At 42.6% G+C, this 19,593-nt stretch overlaps 1 protein-coding gene across 1 annotated transcript in view; it reads left to right on the top strand.

Annotated features, from left to right (window-relative positions):
• LOC141153177 (phosphatidylinositol 3,4,5-trisphosphate 5-phosphatase 2A-like) overlaps positions 1-19,321 on the top strand; it is a 124,232-nt gene extending 104,911 nt beyond the window's left edge. The window contains exons 16-23 of the mRNA XM_073637877.1: positions 742-823; positions 7,640-7,723; positions 7,808-7,906; positions 10,250-10,338; positions 10,442-10,529; positions 10,622-10,789; positions 15,458-15,536; positions 17,713-19,321. Of these exons, the coding sequence (XP_073493978.1) occupies positions 742-823; positions 7,640-7,723; positions 7,808-7,906; positions 10,250-10,338; positions 10,442-10,529; positions 10,622-10,789; positions 15,458-15,536; positions 17,713-17,926 (903 nt within the window). The 3' untranslated portion in view covers positions 17,927-19,321. The remainder of the gene's footprint in view (positions 1-741; positions 824-7,639; positions 7,724-7,807; positions 7,907-10,249; positions 10,339-10,441; positions 10,530-10,621; positions 10,790-15,457; positions 15,537-17,712) is intronic.
• The last annotated feature ends 272 nt before the right edge of the window (positions 19,322-19,593 follow it).

Here is a 19,593-nt window from a genome sequence, read left to right as displayed (position 1 = left end):
GGTGTAGTATTGTTTCCTTTATCAGAAATAGGAAAAGTAAAAATAAATCATGGCAATGTTACAAATTATAGACTGAAGAATTTTTTGGTGACAGTAGAAGTTTGTGCACTTTTAAAAAACTTCAGAGAGTTATAGCAGAGAAAGGAATCACTGAGACTGCAATACAACTGATGCCAATAGCTTTCTAGTATAAAGCGGTTTTCTTATCATCAATATGCCATAAATGTCTGGTTAGTGGCGGCCTGCAGATGGGACCCTAATGAACAGTATAGTGCACTCTTATAGTGAAGAGGAGATCAGTCATAGTGGATATTGATAACTTAGAGATCCTTATTTCCGAGCTTGATCACAGGGTTGGAAACCATCCAGAAATTCCAGGAAAGTCTGTAAAGATAGGGCAAAGTTTTGACCTGTCCGTAAAAAAAAAAATTTAAGGCGTCCTTGATTTTTTTTTGAAGCTGAAGAAACTTATATAGATTATTATGACTGTAACTATCATTTTACAGTTTACAGTGAATGCATCTGATGTCTCCATATCAGAACTATGGGCTGTAGAAACCTATCACTTATAATCATAATGATTTATTAGAATTTTCAAGTGTATCCGTAAAAAATATTGTCTGTCTGTGATTTTTTTGTCCAGAAAAAAATAAAAAGTCAAGTTGGCAACCTTGCTTGACCATATCAATAATAAATAGGCTTCTAATAGTTTTTACTCTGTTCAATGTGTTTTTTATTAAGACCCGTATATTTTCACCATCCTGGAGTGATCGTATTCTGTGGACATCATACCCAGGCACTGAGGTTAAATGTAACTCTTATGGTAAGACGGCAAAATAAACATTGGGTGAAAACGTTTGTCAAGATATGCCTTAAAGGGGTTCTCCGGGGATATCTTGAGGATAGAACATCAATATCAGATTGGTATGGGTCCAACACCTGGCACACCAACAATTAGCTGCTAGCAGCTCTAGTAGCTGGATGTAAACAACGAATGGAGCTGCAATGCAGTACTCAGCAGCAGACACTACACACTGAATGGAGCTGCACTGCAGTACTCAGCAGGAGCCACTACACATTGAATGTAGCTGCACTGCAGTACTCAGCAGGAGCCACTACACATTGAATGGAGTTGCACTGCAGTACTCAGCAGCAGACTCTACACATTGAATGGAGCTGCACTGCAGTACTCAGCAAGAGCCACTACACATTGAATGGAGCTGCAATGCAGTACTCAGCAGCAGACACTACACACTGAATGGAGCTGCACTGCAGTACTCAGCAGGAGCCACTACACATTGAATGGAGCTGCACTGCAGTACTCAGCAAGAGCCACTACACATTGAGTGGAGCTGCACTGCGGTACTCAGCAGCAGACACTACACATTGAATGGAGCTGCATTGCAGCACTCGGCAGGAGCCACTACACATTGAATGGAGCTGCAATGCAGTACTCAGCAGCAGACACTACACACTGAATGGAGCTGCACTGCAGTACTCAGCAAGAGCCACTACACATTGAGTGGAGCTGCACTGCGGTACTCAGCAGCAGACACTACACATTGAATGGAGCTGCATTGCAGCACTCGGCAGGAGCCACTACACATTGAATGGAGCTGTGCTGTCCTCTCCATTCAGAGTTTACATCCTGCTTCTGCTGGAGATAATAACTTCACATCAGTGGGGGTACCGGGTGTTGGCCTGCCACCGTTCTGATATAAATGACCTTTTCCTATACCTTGAAAATGCCTTTAATACACTAAATACAGTAGGTATAAACTGTACAGAAAAAGTTGTATTTCTGTAGGCTATGTTTACTGTAAATAGGAGGGATGTCTTTAAGGATTGGTCAAGGGCTTTGATGTATAGATTACTATTATCAGATAGTTAGGGATCCAACACTGGCATCTCCACTAATTATCTGTTATGCGCTCCAGCATCTCTAAGGTGCCACCAGGCGGTAGCCATGATCTAAATACTGCTCCATTACACCCTCGCACTTTACAATAAATTCATGTCCCCGGCCCAGTGTGCTTTCTCGTGTAGGGTGCGTCACACTCACTTGCAGTCTGCAGGCCTCCACTGCCTTCTGGTCTCCATCCTCAGGGACAGACACACACATGTCAGGGGACACCTAGTTTGGTTTGTAATAAAGAAGTTTACTTAACTGTCCATTTTCATCATAAAGAAACACGCAGTATTGATCACAACCTTTTCCGTTTCTTAGGTCCCTAGCACAGTACACTTTCATATTTTCCTTTTGTTGAGCCTGAACTATCCCTACATTTACTGGTTCTTTCACCCCCAAGGATTTCCCATCAGGCTCTTCAGTATTTCCAAAATCCATTAAGTTTCCGTCACACGGTTCCACATTCATCTTCATCTATACGGAAGGGGTTAAAGTGCTCTCCATTGCACCTGTATCAAGCCTTTGACTCCGGAGGTTGCAGGAATGTTCGCAGGATATTTTGTAAGGTCTCATACTATCGAACTCCAAATGTATTCCTCTAGCTGTCCGCCCACTGCTTCTTGAACTTGACCTTGTCACTGTCACCAACGAACTCTCTCACTACCTCTTTAAACCAGGAAGTGGTTCCCTTTTAATGGCTCTAAGCCCTCAAACTGTGGGCTGGACAATTTGTTAACTGTCTCTTTACTCTTTCTGCCCCAGCAGTCTGTTGCTGGGCAACCTTAACCTTTCACCTACTTAACTACAGTCACTATCTTCTAACAGTATTACACTTACATTGCCTATCACACTCTGTCTTATGTCCTAAATCTTATTCTATGTCTTATCCTGTGCTTACCTTATGCTCGAGCTGGAGTGTACCTTACTCATACTAGGCATTACCTTTACAGTACCCACACAGCAGCTCCATTACCTAAAACACTATGTATTACTACACATTACATTCCTAAAGTCGCATGACATAGTTCACACTTCACATATCACAATACATACACAAAAAAGTATGATACTATTCACTTTGTGAGATTGTTTTTTTCAGGAGTAGGAACACTACATTACAGTCCACACCCTTACACACCGGCCAGATGTAAGCAGTGTACTGAGCTGGAATAGCACAACTCTGTGTAGAGTCCACTCTTGCGCAGCACAGCTCTGTGTAGAGTCCACTCTTGCGCAGCACAGCTCTGTGTAGAGTCCTTTCTTGCGCAACACAGCTCTGTGTAGAGTCCATTCTCGCGCAGCACAGCTCTGTGTAAAGTCCACTCTTGCGCAGCACAGCTCTGTGTAGAGTCCACTCTTGCACAGCACAGCTCTGTGTATAGTCATAGTTACATAGTTACATAGTTTATAAGGCCGAAAAAAGACAAGTGTCCATCCAGTTCAGCCTATTTCTTGTGCACTGCAGCTATTCCGCAGCGTTGATCCAGGGGAAGGCAACAAAAAACCATGTGGTATAGGCCAATTTACATCATTGAGGAAAAATTCACTTCCCGACACCAATCTGGCAGTCAGATTAAATCCCTGGATTAATTAACTAAGCATAAGATGTAATTTTATTGTTCTCAAGAAAGGCGTCCAGGCCTCTCTTGAACTCATTAAGTGAGTTGGACATCACCACTTCCTCTCCCAGAGAGTTCCAGAGTCTCACTGCTCTGACCGTAAAGAATCCCCTTCTATGCTGGTGCAGGAACCTCCTTTCCTCCAGACGCATAGTGTGCCCCCTCGTCTTTGTCACCATCCTTGGTATAAACAGGTCATGGGAGAGATCTCTGTACTGCCCCCTGATGTATTTATACATGTTTATGAGGTCTCTCCTAAGCCTTCTCTTTTCCAACGTAAATAGGCCTAATTTTGACAACCTCTCTGGGTATTCTAGTCCCTCCATTCCCTTTATTACCTTAGTCGCCCTCCTTTGTACCCTCTCTAGCTCCAATATGTCTTTCCTGAGCACCGGAGCCCAGAACTGTGCACAATATTCTAAGTGCGGCCTTACCAGCGCTTTATACAGAGGAAGAACAATGTTCTCATCATATGCCCCTATTCCTCTTCTGATGCATGCCATGACTCTATTTGCCTTCGCAGCTGCTGCCTGACACTGCGCACTCCAATTTAATTTGCTATTAACCAAGACGCCCAGGTCCTTCTCCATGTCAGATTTCCCCAAAGGTTTCCCATTTAATATGTATGGGTGACTGCTGTTTTTCTTTCCCATGTGCATGACCTTACATTTATCGGCATTGAACCCCATTTGCCATTTTTTGGCCCAACTCCCCAATTTATCTAAATCCTCCTGTAGCTGTGCCCTATCCTCATCTGTATTAACTACTTTACAAAGTTTAGTATCATCTGCAAATATTGCTATTTTACTATGCAACCCTTCCACTAGATCATTAATAAATATATTAAATAATATAGGGCCCAAGACAGACCCTTGAGGCACCCCGCTAGTAACCCTGACACCCCCTGAGCTTACTCCATTGATAACCACCCTCTGCTTTCTATCACTCAGCCAGCTATTTACCCACTTGCACACATTATCCCCCAGACCAAGCATTCTCATTTTATATACCAACCTTTTGTGTGGCACGGTATCAAACGCTTTGGAGAAGTCAAGGTATACAACATCCACTGACTCTCCCCGGTCCAGCTGTGAGCTCACCTCCTCGTAGAAGGCGATCAGGTTTGTTTGGCAGGAGCGATCCCTCATGAATCCATGTTGATATGGAGTTAGACAGTTATTATCATTAAGATATTCTACAATAGCATCTCTAAGAAATCCTTCAAACAATTTACTCACAACAGATGTTAAGCTTACTGGTCTATAGTTCCCAGGGTCACTTTTAGACCCCTTTTTGAATATTGGTACCACATTTGCTTGGCGCCAGTCTAGTGGGACAGTCCCTGTCCATAAAGAGTGCTTGAATATAAGATACAACGGCCTGTCTATCACATTACTTAATTCTTTTAGTACCCGGGGGTGTATGCCATCTGGGCCTGGTGACTTGTCTATTTTGATATTATTTAGGCGTTTCTGAACTTCCTCCTGGGTTAGGTGGGTGATATTTAGCGGAGGGTTTTTACTTTATCACTCTGCATTTCCTCCGATAAATTGTTTTCTTTTGTGAAAACAGTGGAGAAGAAGCTATTCAGTAGGTTTGCTTTACCCTCATCCCCTCTATGATTTTACCCAGGTTATTTTTCAATGGGCCAACTCCATCAGTTTTAATCCTTTTACTGTTTATATAGTTAAAGAGCAGTTTGGGATTCTTTTTACTTTCCTTGGCAATTAGTCTCTCTGCCTCCTCTTTAGCTATTCTTATTTGTTTCTTACAGATTTTGTTTTTTTCCCTATAAGATATTAGCGCTTCCTCGCTGCCTTCTTGTTTAAGTTTACCGAAAGCCCTTTTTTTGTTTTTCATTGCCCTCTTGACTTCCTTATTTAGCCACATTGGCTTCCTCCTATTCCTAGCCCTTTTATTCCCATAAGGTATGTACCTTCTACAGTGACTATGTAGGACTGTTTTGAAAATTTCCCATTTTCTATCCGTGCTCCTATTACTAAAGATACTATCCCAGTCTATAAGGTGAAGGGCATCTCTTAGCTGATCAAACTTTGCCCTCCTGAAGTTCAGTGTTTTTGTGACTCCCTTGCTGGGCACCCTACTGAAGCACATGTGGAATTGTATAATGTTGTGGTCACTATTTCCCAGGTGCCCCCCGACCTGCACCTCAGTTATTCTGTCTGGCCTGTTAGTTAATATTAAGTCTAAAAGGGCCGTCCCTCTAGTTGGTTCCTGCACAAGTTGTGACAAATAATTGTCTTTGATAATTGACAGAAACCTGTTTCCTTTCTGAGATCTACAGCTTTCGGCTTCCCAGTCTATATCGGGGTAGTTGAAGTCCCCCATAATAATCACCTCGTTATTTTTTGCTACTTCGTCTATTTGTCTCATTAATAGACTTTCCGTGGCTTCTGCTATATTTGGTGGTTTATAACAGACTCCTATGATTATTTTACTATTGTTTTTTGTATCTCCACCCATAAGGACTCGACCTCCTCATTTCCCTCCCATACATCCTCCCGTATTGTAGGCTTTAGACACGTCTTTACATATAGACAGACTCCACCCCCTTTCCGACTTCTTCGATCCCTTCTAAACAGACTGTAACCCTGTAAGTTAACTGCCCAGTCATAGCTTTCATCTAACCATGTCTCGGTTATTCCCACTATGTCATAGTTACCTGTAGATATTTCTGCTTCCAGTTCATCCATCTTGTTTGTCAGGCTCCTGGCATTTGCTAGCACGCAGTTTACACGATTTTGTTTTGTTCCAATCTTCTCCCTGTGGATTGTATTAGAAATTTTCTTACCTCCCTTCCAAGTATCTTGTCTTGGACCTTCTTTGTCGCACTTCATATCTTTCATTAGTATGTTCTCTGGTTGCATGTTCGTGTCCGGCATTTTTATTCCCATCCCCTCTTCTTCTAGTTTAACGCCCTCCTGATGAGTGTTGCGAGTCTCCTGGCGAATGTGTGTTTCCCGGGTTTGTTGAGGTGTAGTCCGTCTCTGGCAAGGAGTCCGTCATAGAGATAATTCACACCGTGGTCCAGGAATCCAAATCCTTGTTGTCTGCACCATCGTCTCAGCCAGTTGTTCACATCAAGGATCCTGTTCCATCTCCTGACGCCATGCCCGTCTACTGGAAGGATAGAAGAAAAAACTACCTGCGCATCCAGTTCTTTTACTTTCTTCCCCAATGCTTCAAAGTCCTTGCAGATTGTCGGTAGGTCCTTCTTTGCCGTGTCATTGGTACCAACATGTATCAGAAGAAATGGGTGGACATGATTGGAACTGATGAGCTTCGGTATCCTATCGGTAACATCCTTGATCTTCGCCCCTGGGAGGCAGCATACTTCTCTTGCGGTTATGTCCGGTCTGCAGATAGCTGCTTCTGTTCCTCTCAGTAGTGAGTCCTTTCTTGCGCAACACAGCTCTGTGTAGAGTCCATTCTTGCACAGCACAGCTCTGTGTAGAGTCCACTCTTGCGCAGCACAGCTCTGTGTATGTCCGGTCTGCAGATAGCTGCTTCTGTTCCTCTCAGTAGTGAGTCCTTTCTTGCGCAACACAGCTCTGTGTAGAGTCCATTCTTGCACAGCACAGCTCTGTGTAGAGTCCACTCTTGCACAGCACAGCTCTGTGTAGAGTCCACTCTTGCACAGCACAGCTCTGTGTAGAGTCCACTCTTGCGCAGCACAGCTCTGTGTAGAGTCCACTCTTGCGCAGCAAAGCTCTGTGTAGAGTCCACTCTTGCGCAGCACAGCTCTGTGTAGAGTCCACTCTTGCGCAGCACAGCTCTGTGTAGAGTCCACTCTTGCGCAGCACAGCTCTGTGTAAAGTCCACTCTTGTGCAGCACAGCTCTGTGTAGAGTCCACTCTTGCGCAGCACAGATCAGCTCCCATTCATTCCATTAGGAGCTAGCTGCAGTACCTGGTAATGGCCTCTATACAGTGTACAGAGCTGTGGTATTCTGCTCTGTATACTATGTACATCAAGCAACTGCCGGAGCTAATAACGACTAATTATTGGATTGTGTATGTCGGACCCCCACTGTTCTGATATTTTTCCTTCATCGCTATAAAGCTTCTATATATTTTTTTTTATTCTGCAGGTTGTACAGATGATATTGTAACCAGTGACCATTCACCAGTGTTCACCACATTTGATGTTGGACTTCATGCTTTGTCTCAAAGAGGTAAAATATAAAGTATAATGTTGTGCCAGAATAACAAGCTTCCTCTGAATAATTCTGTTCATATCTCCTTTTTTACTTGTCTAGATTGCAGGTATAGCCTTAAATTCCTGAGTATTGAAGCCATTATTAAAACGCAAAGCCGGTCCCAAGGATACATTGAGTTCCGATCATTATGCCTTAAAGGTATAACAGTCCATGTTAACTCATTATCTAATATATATAATCGTCTTATCCCGTCTGTCTGTCTGTCTGTCTGTCCGTCTGTCCAGGAAATCCCGCGTTGCTGATTGGTCCGGCCGCGGCCAATCAGCGACGCGGGATTTCAGAAAAATATGGCAGCCGTTAGTGGCTCATCTGTCGGACAAAGGTCAGTGGCGATGCAGCCAGGAGATGAGCGGCGCTAGCCGCTCATCTCCCGGCTGCTAGTAGCATAAGTACCCCGACCTGCGGCGCCGCTGACCCCCATGCGGCTACCGTCGGGAGATCAGCGGCTTGGGCTGCTGATCTCCCGACGGCAAGTGTGAAGAGAGGGACGGCGCCGCTGCCCGGTCCTCAGTAATACGGTTCGCTGATTGGTCGCGGCCGCCGGCCACGACCAATCAGCGATATTGGCGCCAAATTTAAACACCGCTGTGCTGATTGGCGCCAAATTTAAACATGCTCTCTGTCCTTCGCTAACACGGTTCGCCGGTGGCTGCGACCAATCAGCGATATTGGCGCCAAATTTAAAAAACGCTGTGCTGATTGGTCGCGGCCGCCGGCCACGACCAATCAGCGATATTGGCGCCAAATTTAAAAACCTCTGTGCTGATTGGTCGCGGCCGCCGGCCACGACCAATCAGCGATATTGGCGCCAAGTTTAAAAACCGCTGTGCTGATTGGCCGCCCGCCGTGACCAATCAGCGATATTTGCGCCAAATTTAAACACCGCTCTGCTGATTGCGCCCGGTGTACTGCATACATATTCTAGAAAACCCGATGCGTTTGAATCGGGCCACCATCTAGTCTAATATATATAATTGTCTTATCCCGTCTGTCTGTCCTTCTGTCCAGGAAATCCCGCGTCGCTGATTGGTCCGGCCGCGGCCAATCAGCGACGCGAGATTTCAGAAAAAGATGGCGGCCGTTAGCGGCTCATCTGCCGCACGGAGGTCAGCAGCGATGCAGCCGGGAGATGACCGGCGCTAGCCGCTCATCTCCCGGCTCCTCGCAGCAGAAGTACTCCGACCGGCGGCGCCGCAGCCCTCCATGCGGCTACCGTCGGGAGATCAGCGCCTAGGGCCGCTGATCTCCCGACGGCAAGTGTGAAGGGAGGACCGGGAAGCGGCGCCGCCGGTCGGGATACTTCTGCTGCGAGCAGCCGCTCATCTCCCGGCTAATCGCAGCGGAAGTACCCGCACAGGCAGCGCCGCTCCCCGGTCCTCACTAATAGGATTCGCTGATTGGTCGCGGCTGCCGGCCGCGACTAATGAGCATTATTGCTGCAAAATTTAAACACGGCTTAGCTGATTGGTCGCGGTCGCCGGCCGCGACCAATCAACATTATTGGCGCCAAATTTAAACACCGCTCTGCTGATTGGTCGTGGTCGCCAGCCGCGACCAATCAGTGATATTGCCGCCAAATTTAAACACCGCTCTGCTGATTGCGCCCGGTCGGCCGCATACATATTCTAGAATACCCGATGCGTTAGAATCGGGCCACCATCTAGTTCTTTAATAAGCTCCATCATTTTGTCTGATAATCTGTTGTAACCTTCGAGTCTGTTTACATGGACTGACCAGCGGCATGACATGACCGCCAATCAGAAAACCTTTGCGGATCATAGGTCGTGTAATAGTCTATTTGCACAGGCAGACCAAAGTAAACAATGTGCACTGACAGATAGATCGCTCCTTGCACATAGGCTGTCATGGTTTTCAGCAGTTCAAAACCTGTTTACACTGGACAATGCATGGCCAAGAACGATGATCTTTTACATTGCACAAAAGATCTTTTCTCCCATTGAATAAGCATTTTGCACGGGGGTGATCGACAGCCTGTTTACATGGCAAGATAATTATGAAAAGAACCTTTTTAAGAAAGCTCATTCACAATTATCTTTCAGTGTAAATGCAGCTGTAAAGTTCATTTCACCTTTCCCTACATACAATGAAATAACATGCTGGTTTGCCGCCATCACAATATGCAATAAGCTCCTCTAGTGATAGTCTGTGTCTCTGCAAGGAAGGCGGCTATCAGAAAAGTGGGTCTCCAGCCATTAATAACAACAAATTAAGAAAGTTATTAGTACATAGATTTGAACTTAAAAGCGACATGCTGGTAAAAGGTAGAAATTCACTTTTGGCTGATTGTATGCTTCACCCAAAGGTCAAATATCAAGAAAAATAATGTGTTCAAAATCCAACCCATTTCAAACTGCACAAGATTCAGCCATTTTATTAACACTGATGAGATGCATTATGAATCATCATTCCTATGATCCTATTTTTATTACTGCTTTATATCTTTCGGGTCTTTTTTCTCAGGCGCTCCACAAAGTAGTGTAAACAGTGCCCACAGTTCAGAAGGGGCAGCATTCTTAAAGCTTGGTTGGTCAGAGCAAGATCTGCCTGAGGTGAGAAGCCGAATGACTGAGAAGAAATTATGAAATATTTTCTGTAACGTGAAAATACACAATTCTGCATTAAAAAATCTCTACTTTGTATATATCCTCATAGCTCACCTTGATTGAAGATCTCACCCAATCTACCTGTGCTGGGCACATACTCTTAAGTATTCGTCCAACAGATGGGGGAGACTCCTATGGTAAGTGCAAGTATCTGTATTGCTCATGATGCATGCTTGAATGTTTTATGCTTATTTATTCCATCTTTTCTGTTTTGCCATTTGTCTTCAAGGTGAATGTTGTGTGCCCCTACAGTCAGAAAGCATTAATACTGCGCATCATATTCAAGTATTTCTGTCCCAGAGAGGAGAAGAAACGGGGTCCCTGAGGGGCCAGCTGAGAATGAGCCACATCCCAGCAGTTAATCCCAAGAGAAGTCCTAACATGGCAGGCAGAGAAAGTGAGAAAAGTTGTAACATTTTTGGCCTCCCGACAAGTGTCATTTACATTACTTGATCTAGTTTAATTCTTTTTATACCTCTTTTAGATTTACCCCAATGTGTGTGGGCAAATATGTGTGTTGTATTGGGAAGGACCCCTCATACCACAACTGTTCTGACAAAGGGTGGAATTCAAATCCGTAAAAACAAGTTCCTTAATTATTGGCATGGTTGTGATTGTCCGGTGCACCACGTGACCCCACCTATATAAGCGTGTTAAAGAAATAAATAAATATTTTAAAAAAACTATGTGCGGTCCCCCCTATTTTTATAACCAGTCAAGGAAAAGCAAACAGCTCTGAGCTGGTCTTATTATGCTGGGAAGGGGCCAATAACCACAGACTTTCCCAGCTTATTAATATCAGCATGCAGCTGTCTGATTAGCCTTTATTGGTTATTAAAAATGGGGGGACCAAAAAAATTATGTGGGGTCCCTCCTATTTTTAATAACCAGCAAAGGCAAAGCAGACAGCTGCGGGCTGATATTAATAGGCTGGGAAGGTCCATGGATATTCACCCTTCTCAGCCTAATAAGACCAGCCCTCAGCCACCTCAGAAATGGCACATCCATTAGATGTGCCAATGCTGGCGCTTAGCCTCGGCTTTTCCCAATTGCCCTGGTACATTGGCAACCGGGGTGATGGTTTTGGGGTTGATGTCAGCAACTGGTGCTGAAATCAAGACCATGGGTTAGTAATGGAGAAGCATCTGTCAGACACCCTCATTAATAACCCAGTTATTTAAAAAAAAAAAAAACACTCCGGCCTGCCGTAGTTCACATCGAGGTTGCACGAAGATCTCGTTCTCCGTGGTCCAGTGTATGAAGCCCTGTTCAGAGAACGAAGCACCATAGACTGAAGCAGGTCTCCCGCCCGGCGGCTGTGAACTGAGATGAAGTCTGTAAAGTTACCTCAGTTCACAGGCGCAGGGTCTCACAAGGACAGTGCAAGAGCCGAAATGAATAGCGGTGACATCAAGCACCTCCTCTGACAGTTAGCATCATATGGTCTCCAGCTTAGCATACTTAAATTATCTCCAAACCCTCAAGGCCAGAATGTGCACATCCAGATCTGCTCTTCTTTGCAGGACTACTCACAAAATTCACCATCTGGAGACCTGCTCTTCATAGTTGCTAATGCACAAAGCTTGCAAGCAGCCGTGAGCACACATCATGGGCTTGCAAGCCACAGGTTGGGGACCCTTGCCCTAGCCTCACTGGAGAAATGCAGTGTGAACAGGGCTTTAGGGTCAGTTAGAGAGTTAAATTGAGGGACAAAGTCAGCGCCATTGTTTGGAGAAGTGAGCAAGGATAATTTTAGAAGAAAACTGACAGGAAAGTCAAAGGAGTGAAATAATATGAGATATATAGTGGTGTAAAAAATGTTTGCCCCTTTTTAAGGTCATGCCATAGCATCTCAATCGGTTTAAGTTCAGGACTTTCACTAGGCCACTCCAAAGTCTTAATTTTGTTTTTCTTAAGCCATTCAGAGGTGGACTTGCTGGTGTATTTTGGACCATTGTCCTGCTGCATAACCCAAGTGCGCTTCAGCTTGAGCTGACGAACCGATGGCCGGACATTCTCCTTCAGGATTTTTTGGTAGACAGCAGAATTCATGGTTCCATTTACCACAGCAAGTCTTCCAGGTCCTGAAGCAGCAAAATAGACCCAGACCATCACACTACCACCACCATATTTTACTGTTTGTATGATGTTCCTTTTATGAAATGCTGTGTTACCTCTAGGCCAGATGTAATGGGACATACACCTTCCAAAAAGTTCAACTGTTGTCTCTTCAGTCCACAGAGTATTCCCCCAAAAGTCTTGGCGATCATCAGGATGTTTTCTGTCAAAACTGAGACGAGCCTTTATGTTCTTTTTGCTCAGCAGTGGTTTGTGTCTTGGAACTCTGCCATGCATGCATTTTTGCCAAGTCTCTTTCTTCTAGTGGAGTCATGAACACTGACCTTAACTGAGGCAAGTGAGGCCTGCAGTTCTTTAGATGTTGTTGTGGGGTCTTTTGTGACCTCTTGGATGAATCGTTGCTGCGCTCTTGGGGTAATATTCATAGGCTGTCCACTCCTGGGAAGGTGGATAATGGCTCTCACTGTGATTCGCCAGGGTCCCAAAACTTTAGAAATGGCTTTATAACCTTTTCCAGACTGATAGATCTCAATTACTTTGTTTCTCATTTGTTCCTAAATTTCTTTGGATTGCAGCATGATGTCTAGCTTTTGAGGATCTTTTGGTCTGCTTCACTTTGTTAGGCAGGTCCTAGGTAAGTGATTTCTTGATTGCACAGGGTCCTGTAGGTTTGGATTTCTTTTCCCCCTAATAATAAAGACCTTCATTTAAAAACTGCCTGTTGTGATTACTTGTATTATTTTTGTCTAATATTTAAATTTGGTTTGTGATTGAAACATTTAAGGGTGACAAATATGTGAAAGAATAAGAAATCAGGAAGGGGGTCAAACACTTTTTCACACCAGCGTATACCAATACATCATCTGTGGACACAAGTTTTACTGGTATGACAACATGAGAACAGGAAAATAATCGGAGTTCAGTACTAAAATCCAGGACATTGTTGCACCTTGGGGGTAATAAAGGCAAGCTTCATGTCTGGTATGTATATATATATACAGTACAGACCAAAAGTTTGGACACACCTTCTCATTTAAAGATTTTTCTGCATTTTCATGACTATGAAAATTGTACATTCACACTGAAGGCATCAAAACTATGAATTAACACATGTGGAATTATATACTTAACAAAAAAGTGTGAAACAACTGAAAATATGTCTTATATTCTAGGCTCTTCAAAGTAGCCACCTTTTGCTTTGATGACTGCTTTGCACACTCTTGGCATTCTCTTGATGAGCTTCAAGTGGTAGTCACCGGAAATGGTCTTCCAACAATCTTGAAGGAGTTCCCAGAGATGCTTAGCACTTGTTGGCCCTTTTGCCTTCACTCTGCGGTCCAGCTCACCCCAAACCATCTCGATTGGGTTCAGGTCTGGTGACTGTGGAGGTCATCCGGCATAGCACCCCATCACTCTCCTACTTGGTCAAATAGCCCTTACACAGCCTGGAGGTGTGTTTGGGGTCATTGTCCTGTTGAAAAATAAATGATGGTCCAACTAAACGCAAACCGGATGGAATAGCATGCCGCTGCAAGATGCTGTGGTAGCCATGCTGGTTCAGTATGCCTTCAATTTTGAATAAGTCTCCAACAGTGTCACCAGCAAAGCACCCCCACACCATCACACCTCCTCCTCCATGCTTCACGGTGGGAACCAGGCATGTAGAGTCCATCCGTTCACCTTTTCTGCATCGCATAAAGACACGGTGGTTGGAACCAAAGATCTCAAATTTGGACTCATGAGACCAAAGCACAGGTTTCCACTGGTCTAATGTCCATTCCTTGTGTTCTTTAGCACAAACAAGTCTCTTCTGCTTGTTGCCTGTCCTTAGCAGTGGTTTCCTAGCAGCTATTTTACCATGAAGGCCTGCTGCACAAAGTCTCCTCTTAACAGTTGTTGAAGGGATGTGTCTGCTGCTAGAACTCTGTGTGGCATTGACCTGGTCTCTAATCTGAGCTGCTGTTAACCTGCGATTTCTGAGGCTGGTGACTCTGATAAACTTATCCTCAGAAGCAGAGGTGACTCTTGGTCTTCCTTTCCTGGGGCGGTCCTTATGTGAGCCAGTTTCTTTGTAGCGCTTGATGGTTTTTGCAACTGCACTTGGGGACACTTTCAAAGTTTGCCCAATTTTTCGCACTGACTGACCTTTATTTCTTAAAGTAATGATGGCCACTCGTTTTTCTTTACTTAGCTGCTTTTTTCTTGCCAATTCTAACAGTCTATTCAGTAGGACTATCAGCTGTGTATCCACCAGACTTCTGCACAACACAACTGATGGTCCCAACCCCATTTATAAGCCAAGAAATCCCACTTATTAAACCTGACAGGGCACACCTGTGAAGTGAAAACCATTTCCGGTGACTACCTCTTGAAGCTCATCAAGAGAATGCCAAGAGTGTGCAAAGCAGTCATCAAAGCAAAAGGTGGCTACTTTGAAGAGCCTAGAATATAAGACATATTTTCAGTTGTTTCACACTTTTTTGTTAAGTATATAATTCCCCATGTGTTAATTCATAGTTTTGATGCCTTCAATGTGAATGTACAATTTTCATAGTCATGAAAATACAGAAAAATCTTTAAATGAGAAGGTGTGTCCAAACTTTTGGTCTGTACTGTATATATATATATATATATATATATATATATATATATATATATATATATATATATATATATATATATATATATATATACTGTATATCTACACACATATATGTCAAATAGTTGATTATACACATTGAATTTAAAATTTATTAAATACGCCTTACAGGAGGGGGTTTTGGTCAGAGGGCAACCAGCTAGGACTGCCTTATGCCCTACTTTATATCCATATAGACAGACTTTTCTGCATAAGAAAACCTCTTGAGATCTGATGCCATGTCTATGTCCTAAAAGACTGATATATTATTAATATATCTTCAGTAAGCTTTAGAATACAATTTTCCATAATTTCCCTGCTCATTTATATTGTTTGGTGACTCCACAGTGAGAGGAAATGCTGCCCAGGTCGCATGTGCTGCTGAATCTCTCTGCGGCAAGTCACGATCATCATCACGTTTCACCAGGTATTGTGCCGTACGTGTGTAATTCTCCGTAGTAAGCCTTGTTGAATGCACCTTTTTTTCAGTGAAGAAAATACTACTGTAGTTTTAGGAAAATGAATCATTGTTTGTGTGACAGACGCTGGATGAATTTTAGGGGTTTTCTCTATTGGAGATATGTGCTGAATAAAATGAAAAAAAAAGCATACTTACTTCCCAGATTGGACCAACTCCTCCTATGTCGGTGTTGGGTATCCCGATCATCTCCTGATTTTGTTTTTGCCATGTGGGCACTGCAGTCTATCAGTACCAATGATCGGCTGCAGCTTTCACAGTTCCATCATACATCTGCCCTAATAGAACTGTGATGGCCACAGCCGCCGATAGGCTGCAACGCACACATGGCGTAAACATTTGGGCTTAATACAATTAGAACTCAAAATTTAGTATAAGGTTTGGATTAGAAATGTTGTATGTCCGCCAATCAGTATAGGGAGGCAGAGCATAGGTTGCTCGAAAATAATGAAAACGTTAAAAATTTCACACGGCTTCGTTAAAAGCGAAGTAAAAAAATTATTTCTATTACCGCATTCAAAGACCCATAACATTTTAAGTGTTTTTATTATTTAAATATAACAAAATATAAACTTAAAATCACTATAATCATAATAAATCACAAAATGAAGTTGTCACGCCATTTACACTACACAATGAATGCTGCCTAAAGATTAGACAGGGTGGTATTGATGGGTTGGCAAAACACCTGGAGGCCTATGATCAGGCTGTCTGTCTCTACATTGTGCTGTTCTCAGATTACATAGCAAAACCTGCTGACTGATTCCCTTTAAAAATAAAAAAAATGTAAAAAATAAAAATAAACACAATGGACATTGTCAGGCCTGTAAAAGTCCAAACTATTTAAATATTCGAAGAGCACAGGAAATTCCAAAGTGCTTCAGGTTGATTTAACATCAGTGTTTTGGATCAGTGTGTTATCAGTGTACAGCCTGTGCATCCGTTTTTACCATTAATGCGTCATCAGCGTTTGATCAGTGTCATAAGTGTTTTTCATGGATTGGTACATAAATAAAAATATCACAAAGCTTCTCCTATCGTTTGCAATGTTAAATTTGGACAGCACACGAAAGCCATCTGTGTGCTGCATGCATTTTTCACGGACACATAAACTTCTAATGGTACTTTTCATTCACCATACCAGAAAAAAACAGATTTGTCTCCATGAGATTTGCATAGATTATAATGGGTGCATATGACGGTACATCCATAAAAAAGCAGATACATCACGTACGTGCAACACTGATGTCCGAGTGAAGCCTAAATGTTTATGTTAATGGGAATCTGTCAGTAAGATCAAGCAGAGCTGAACTTTGTCTCATTACAAACACAGTAATATAAAAAGGTTTGTAGATATAGATCACCCTACCCAATATATGTATGTTGTTCAGCCTGGTTTCCTGTGCAATACAATCCACTATGCATGGATAATGCCTGTGCGGTATCAAGCAGCTTTGTTCAAAGTTGTGAGAAGAGGTTTTTCATTACAAACACATTTGTAGCCGCAGTCCTCTCTCAGCCAGCGTGGGGGGAAGAGCAGTACAGCCGAGCTGACAGCACTGTGAGAGGACAACTGCAAATGTGTTTGGTATGAGACAATGTTCAGTTCTGCTATACTGTGTAAGTTGAAAATAGGCACTGGTCTTCAGCAGAGCTGACAACACTATGAGACAATGACTGCTACTGCAAATGTGTTTGTAATGAGACATTTCATCTCTACTATACTGTGTTAGTTATAATCAGGCACAGCTCTGCAGTGAGATCAGAAAAGCAGACTGTCAGTCATTATATGTCTCACACTGGTAACACCCGCTTACATTTAAAATAAGCTCAGGAGGCAGATTCTTAAGGAGATTTGTGTCCGGCCAAAAGATCTTAATAGCTCATTCACATAGTAAGATAAATATGGATTTCTCTGGTATAAGATATCAGATTGCAGATATCAAGGTATCATTTTGTTCAGCTTCCTATGACCTACATGCCCGTATAGATGGCTTAGGAGGGTTAATCCTACTGATAAATTCCTTTTAATATCTCAGGATTTGTGCATTTTTTGGCCACCACGGCCTTTACTATTTATATTTCTTATAAGCAACTTTGCTGCAAAATGTATTTTTCTTTACAGACAACGTCCTGCAAGTATCTGCTGTGAAAGTTACAGTAACGCTGAATATTTTATGTTCGAGAGCTTAAGTGGCTCTTCCACGCCAACATCTCCAAGGCCTCGTTCTGCATTAGTGAGTGGAGAAAAAACACCAGAACATGGACAAAAATTATTTCGGGATGACTTAGAGTGGGCAATTGCATCATCTCACACTAAGAGACCCACCTTCCGGTGAAAGACAGCACTCATACAAAAAAGGAAATGTATATGGTTTTTATGTTTATTTTTAGGGTTTAACCATACAAAACGGACCAACGATTTCTGTGATTGTGTCCAAAAAGACACAATTCAGAGAAATATATTTTGAAAAAAATAAATTATCAATAGCAACATTTGATCTTTTTATGGTCGTCATCACTAATGCCATATTTGAGCACATATTTGAAAAAAAAAATGGTGGTCAAAAATAAAAAACAAATTGCCTTACCAGCAAAGCCGTTCAGCCTGTAGCACCCAAAATCCACTAAGAGGGTGTGAACAACAAACTTCCAACTGGCATGGGTAAAGGCTTTCATGGTGGAAGGAAGCACTTTTATTACAATCCATGAAACAATATTTCCGGGAATGTAATGAAACACATTCTGGAATTATCAGTCTAATCATGAGAAAAAAATGCATGTTAATCTGCATCTCTTCTTTGTATACATTTTCACTAAAATTATTGCCATTCTGTAAAATATGCATCGAATCCATTTTTACTTAGATATAAAAAATAATAGGTTGTTATGGTCGACTATAAACAAATAGGAAATCATACATCTTGTGACTGCAGTGAAAAAACACGAAGAATTACAGACAAAGATTTATTGAATTTCAAATGCTATATATACAATGAAAATTATCCTCATACAGTTATGGCGGATGTAAACTAAAGTTCATGCTTTGTTGAGAGTCATTTATATATTTTTCTTTGCTTTTGGTGTAGGCAACAACATTCAACTATATGATCTTGTGGAGACTACCATATATTGGGAACAGCTGGGTGCATATCGTACATGCATATAACAATCATGTTTGATAAAGTCCTGTTATGATGGGTTATTATGGCATGATCCAGGATGTTAAATGACCTTTGGCTGTATATAAGCTGTTTATACAGGCCAACAAACACTCTATGCGCACAGAACGATCAATAATATGATTGTTCTGTGCCCAAAGAATATCATATTATTGGCAGCATTTCACCTGTTTACACAAGAAAATGTGCTGCTGATAACAATGACTTTTAAGCCTGCCTAAAAATTAGCGCAACTGACTAACTGTAACTCACCTGCCCCGGCTCCAGCACCGGGCCTTGCTCCCTTCTCATATGGCTGCCTCTCTCTGTACTTGTCCACGCCTTTGACATCATCACACAAGGCCTCTTTAGGCCTCCTCAGCCAGCTGCCACCTTCCTGAGTATTCAGCAAAGTCTAGAACTTAGCTACCACATGCTTTTACAGTAATTTACTTCATCTAATGTAAAACTCTGATCCAGCAAGCTGGCTAATTGCCTTCTGCCCCCTGTCTGCTTTACTCAATCTATTTCCTTTTTCCGAGATCAGACCTGTGAATCCTCTCTCCGCTCTGTTGAATCCACCTAAAAGTAACTAGGTAATTTCTGCTATCAATGTACCTGATAGCATATACAGTGCTGGCCAAAAGTATTGGCACCCCTGCAATTCTGTCAGATAATACTCAGTTTCTTCCTGAAAATAATTGCAATTACAAATTCTTTGGTATTATTCTCTTCATTTAATTTGTCTTCAATGAAAAAAACACAAAAAGAATTGCCCTAAAGCCAAATTGGATATAATTACACACCAAACCTAAAAAAGGGGGTGGACAAAAGTATTGGCACCC

The sequence above is a fragment of the Phyllobates terribilis genome, unplaced genomic scaffold (genome assembly GCF_046119375.1).
Source record: "Phyllobates terribilis strain yellow unplaced genomic scaffold, ASM4611937v1 Scaffold_7__3_contigs__length_470593459, whole genome shotgun sequence".
In the NCBI taxonomy this organism is placed as follows: Eukaryota; Metazoa; Chordata; class Amphibia; order Anura; family Dendrobatidae; genus Phyllobates; species Phyllobates terribilis.
The sequence above is the reverse complement of the archived record's forward strand: the minus strand, read 5'-3'. Positions and strand labels throughout refer to the sequence as shown.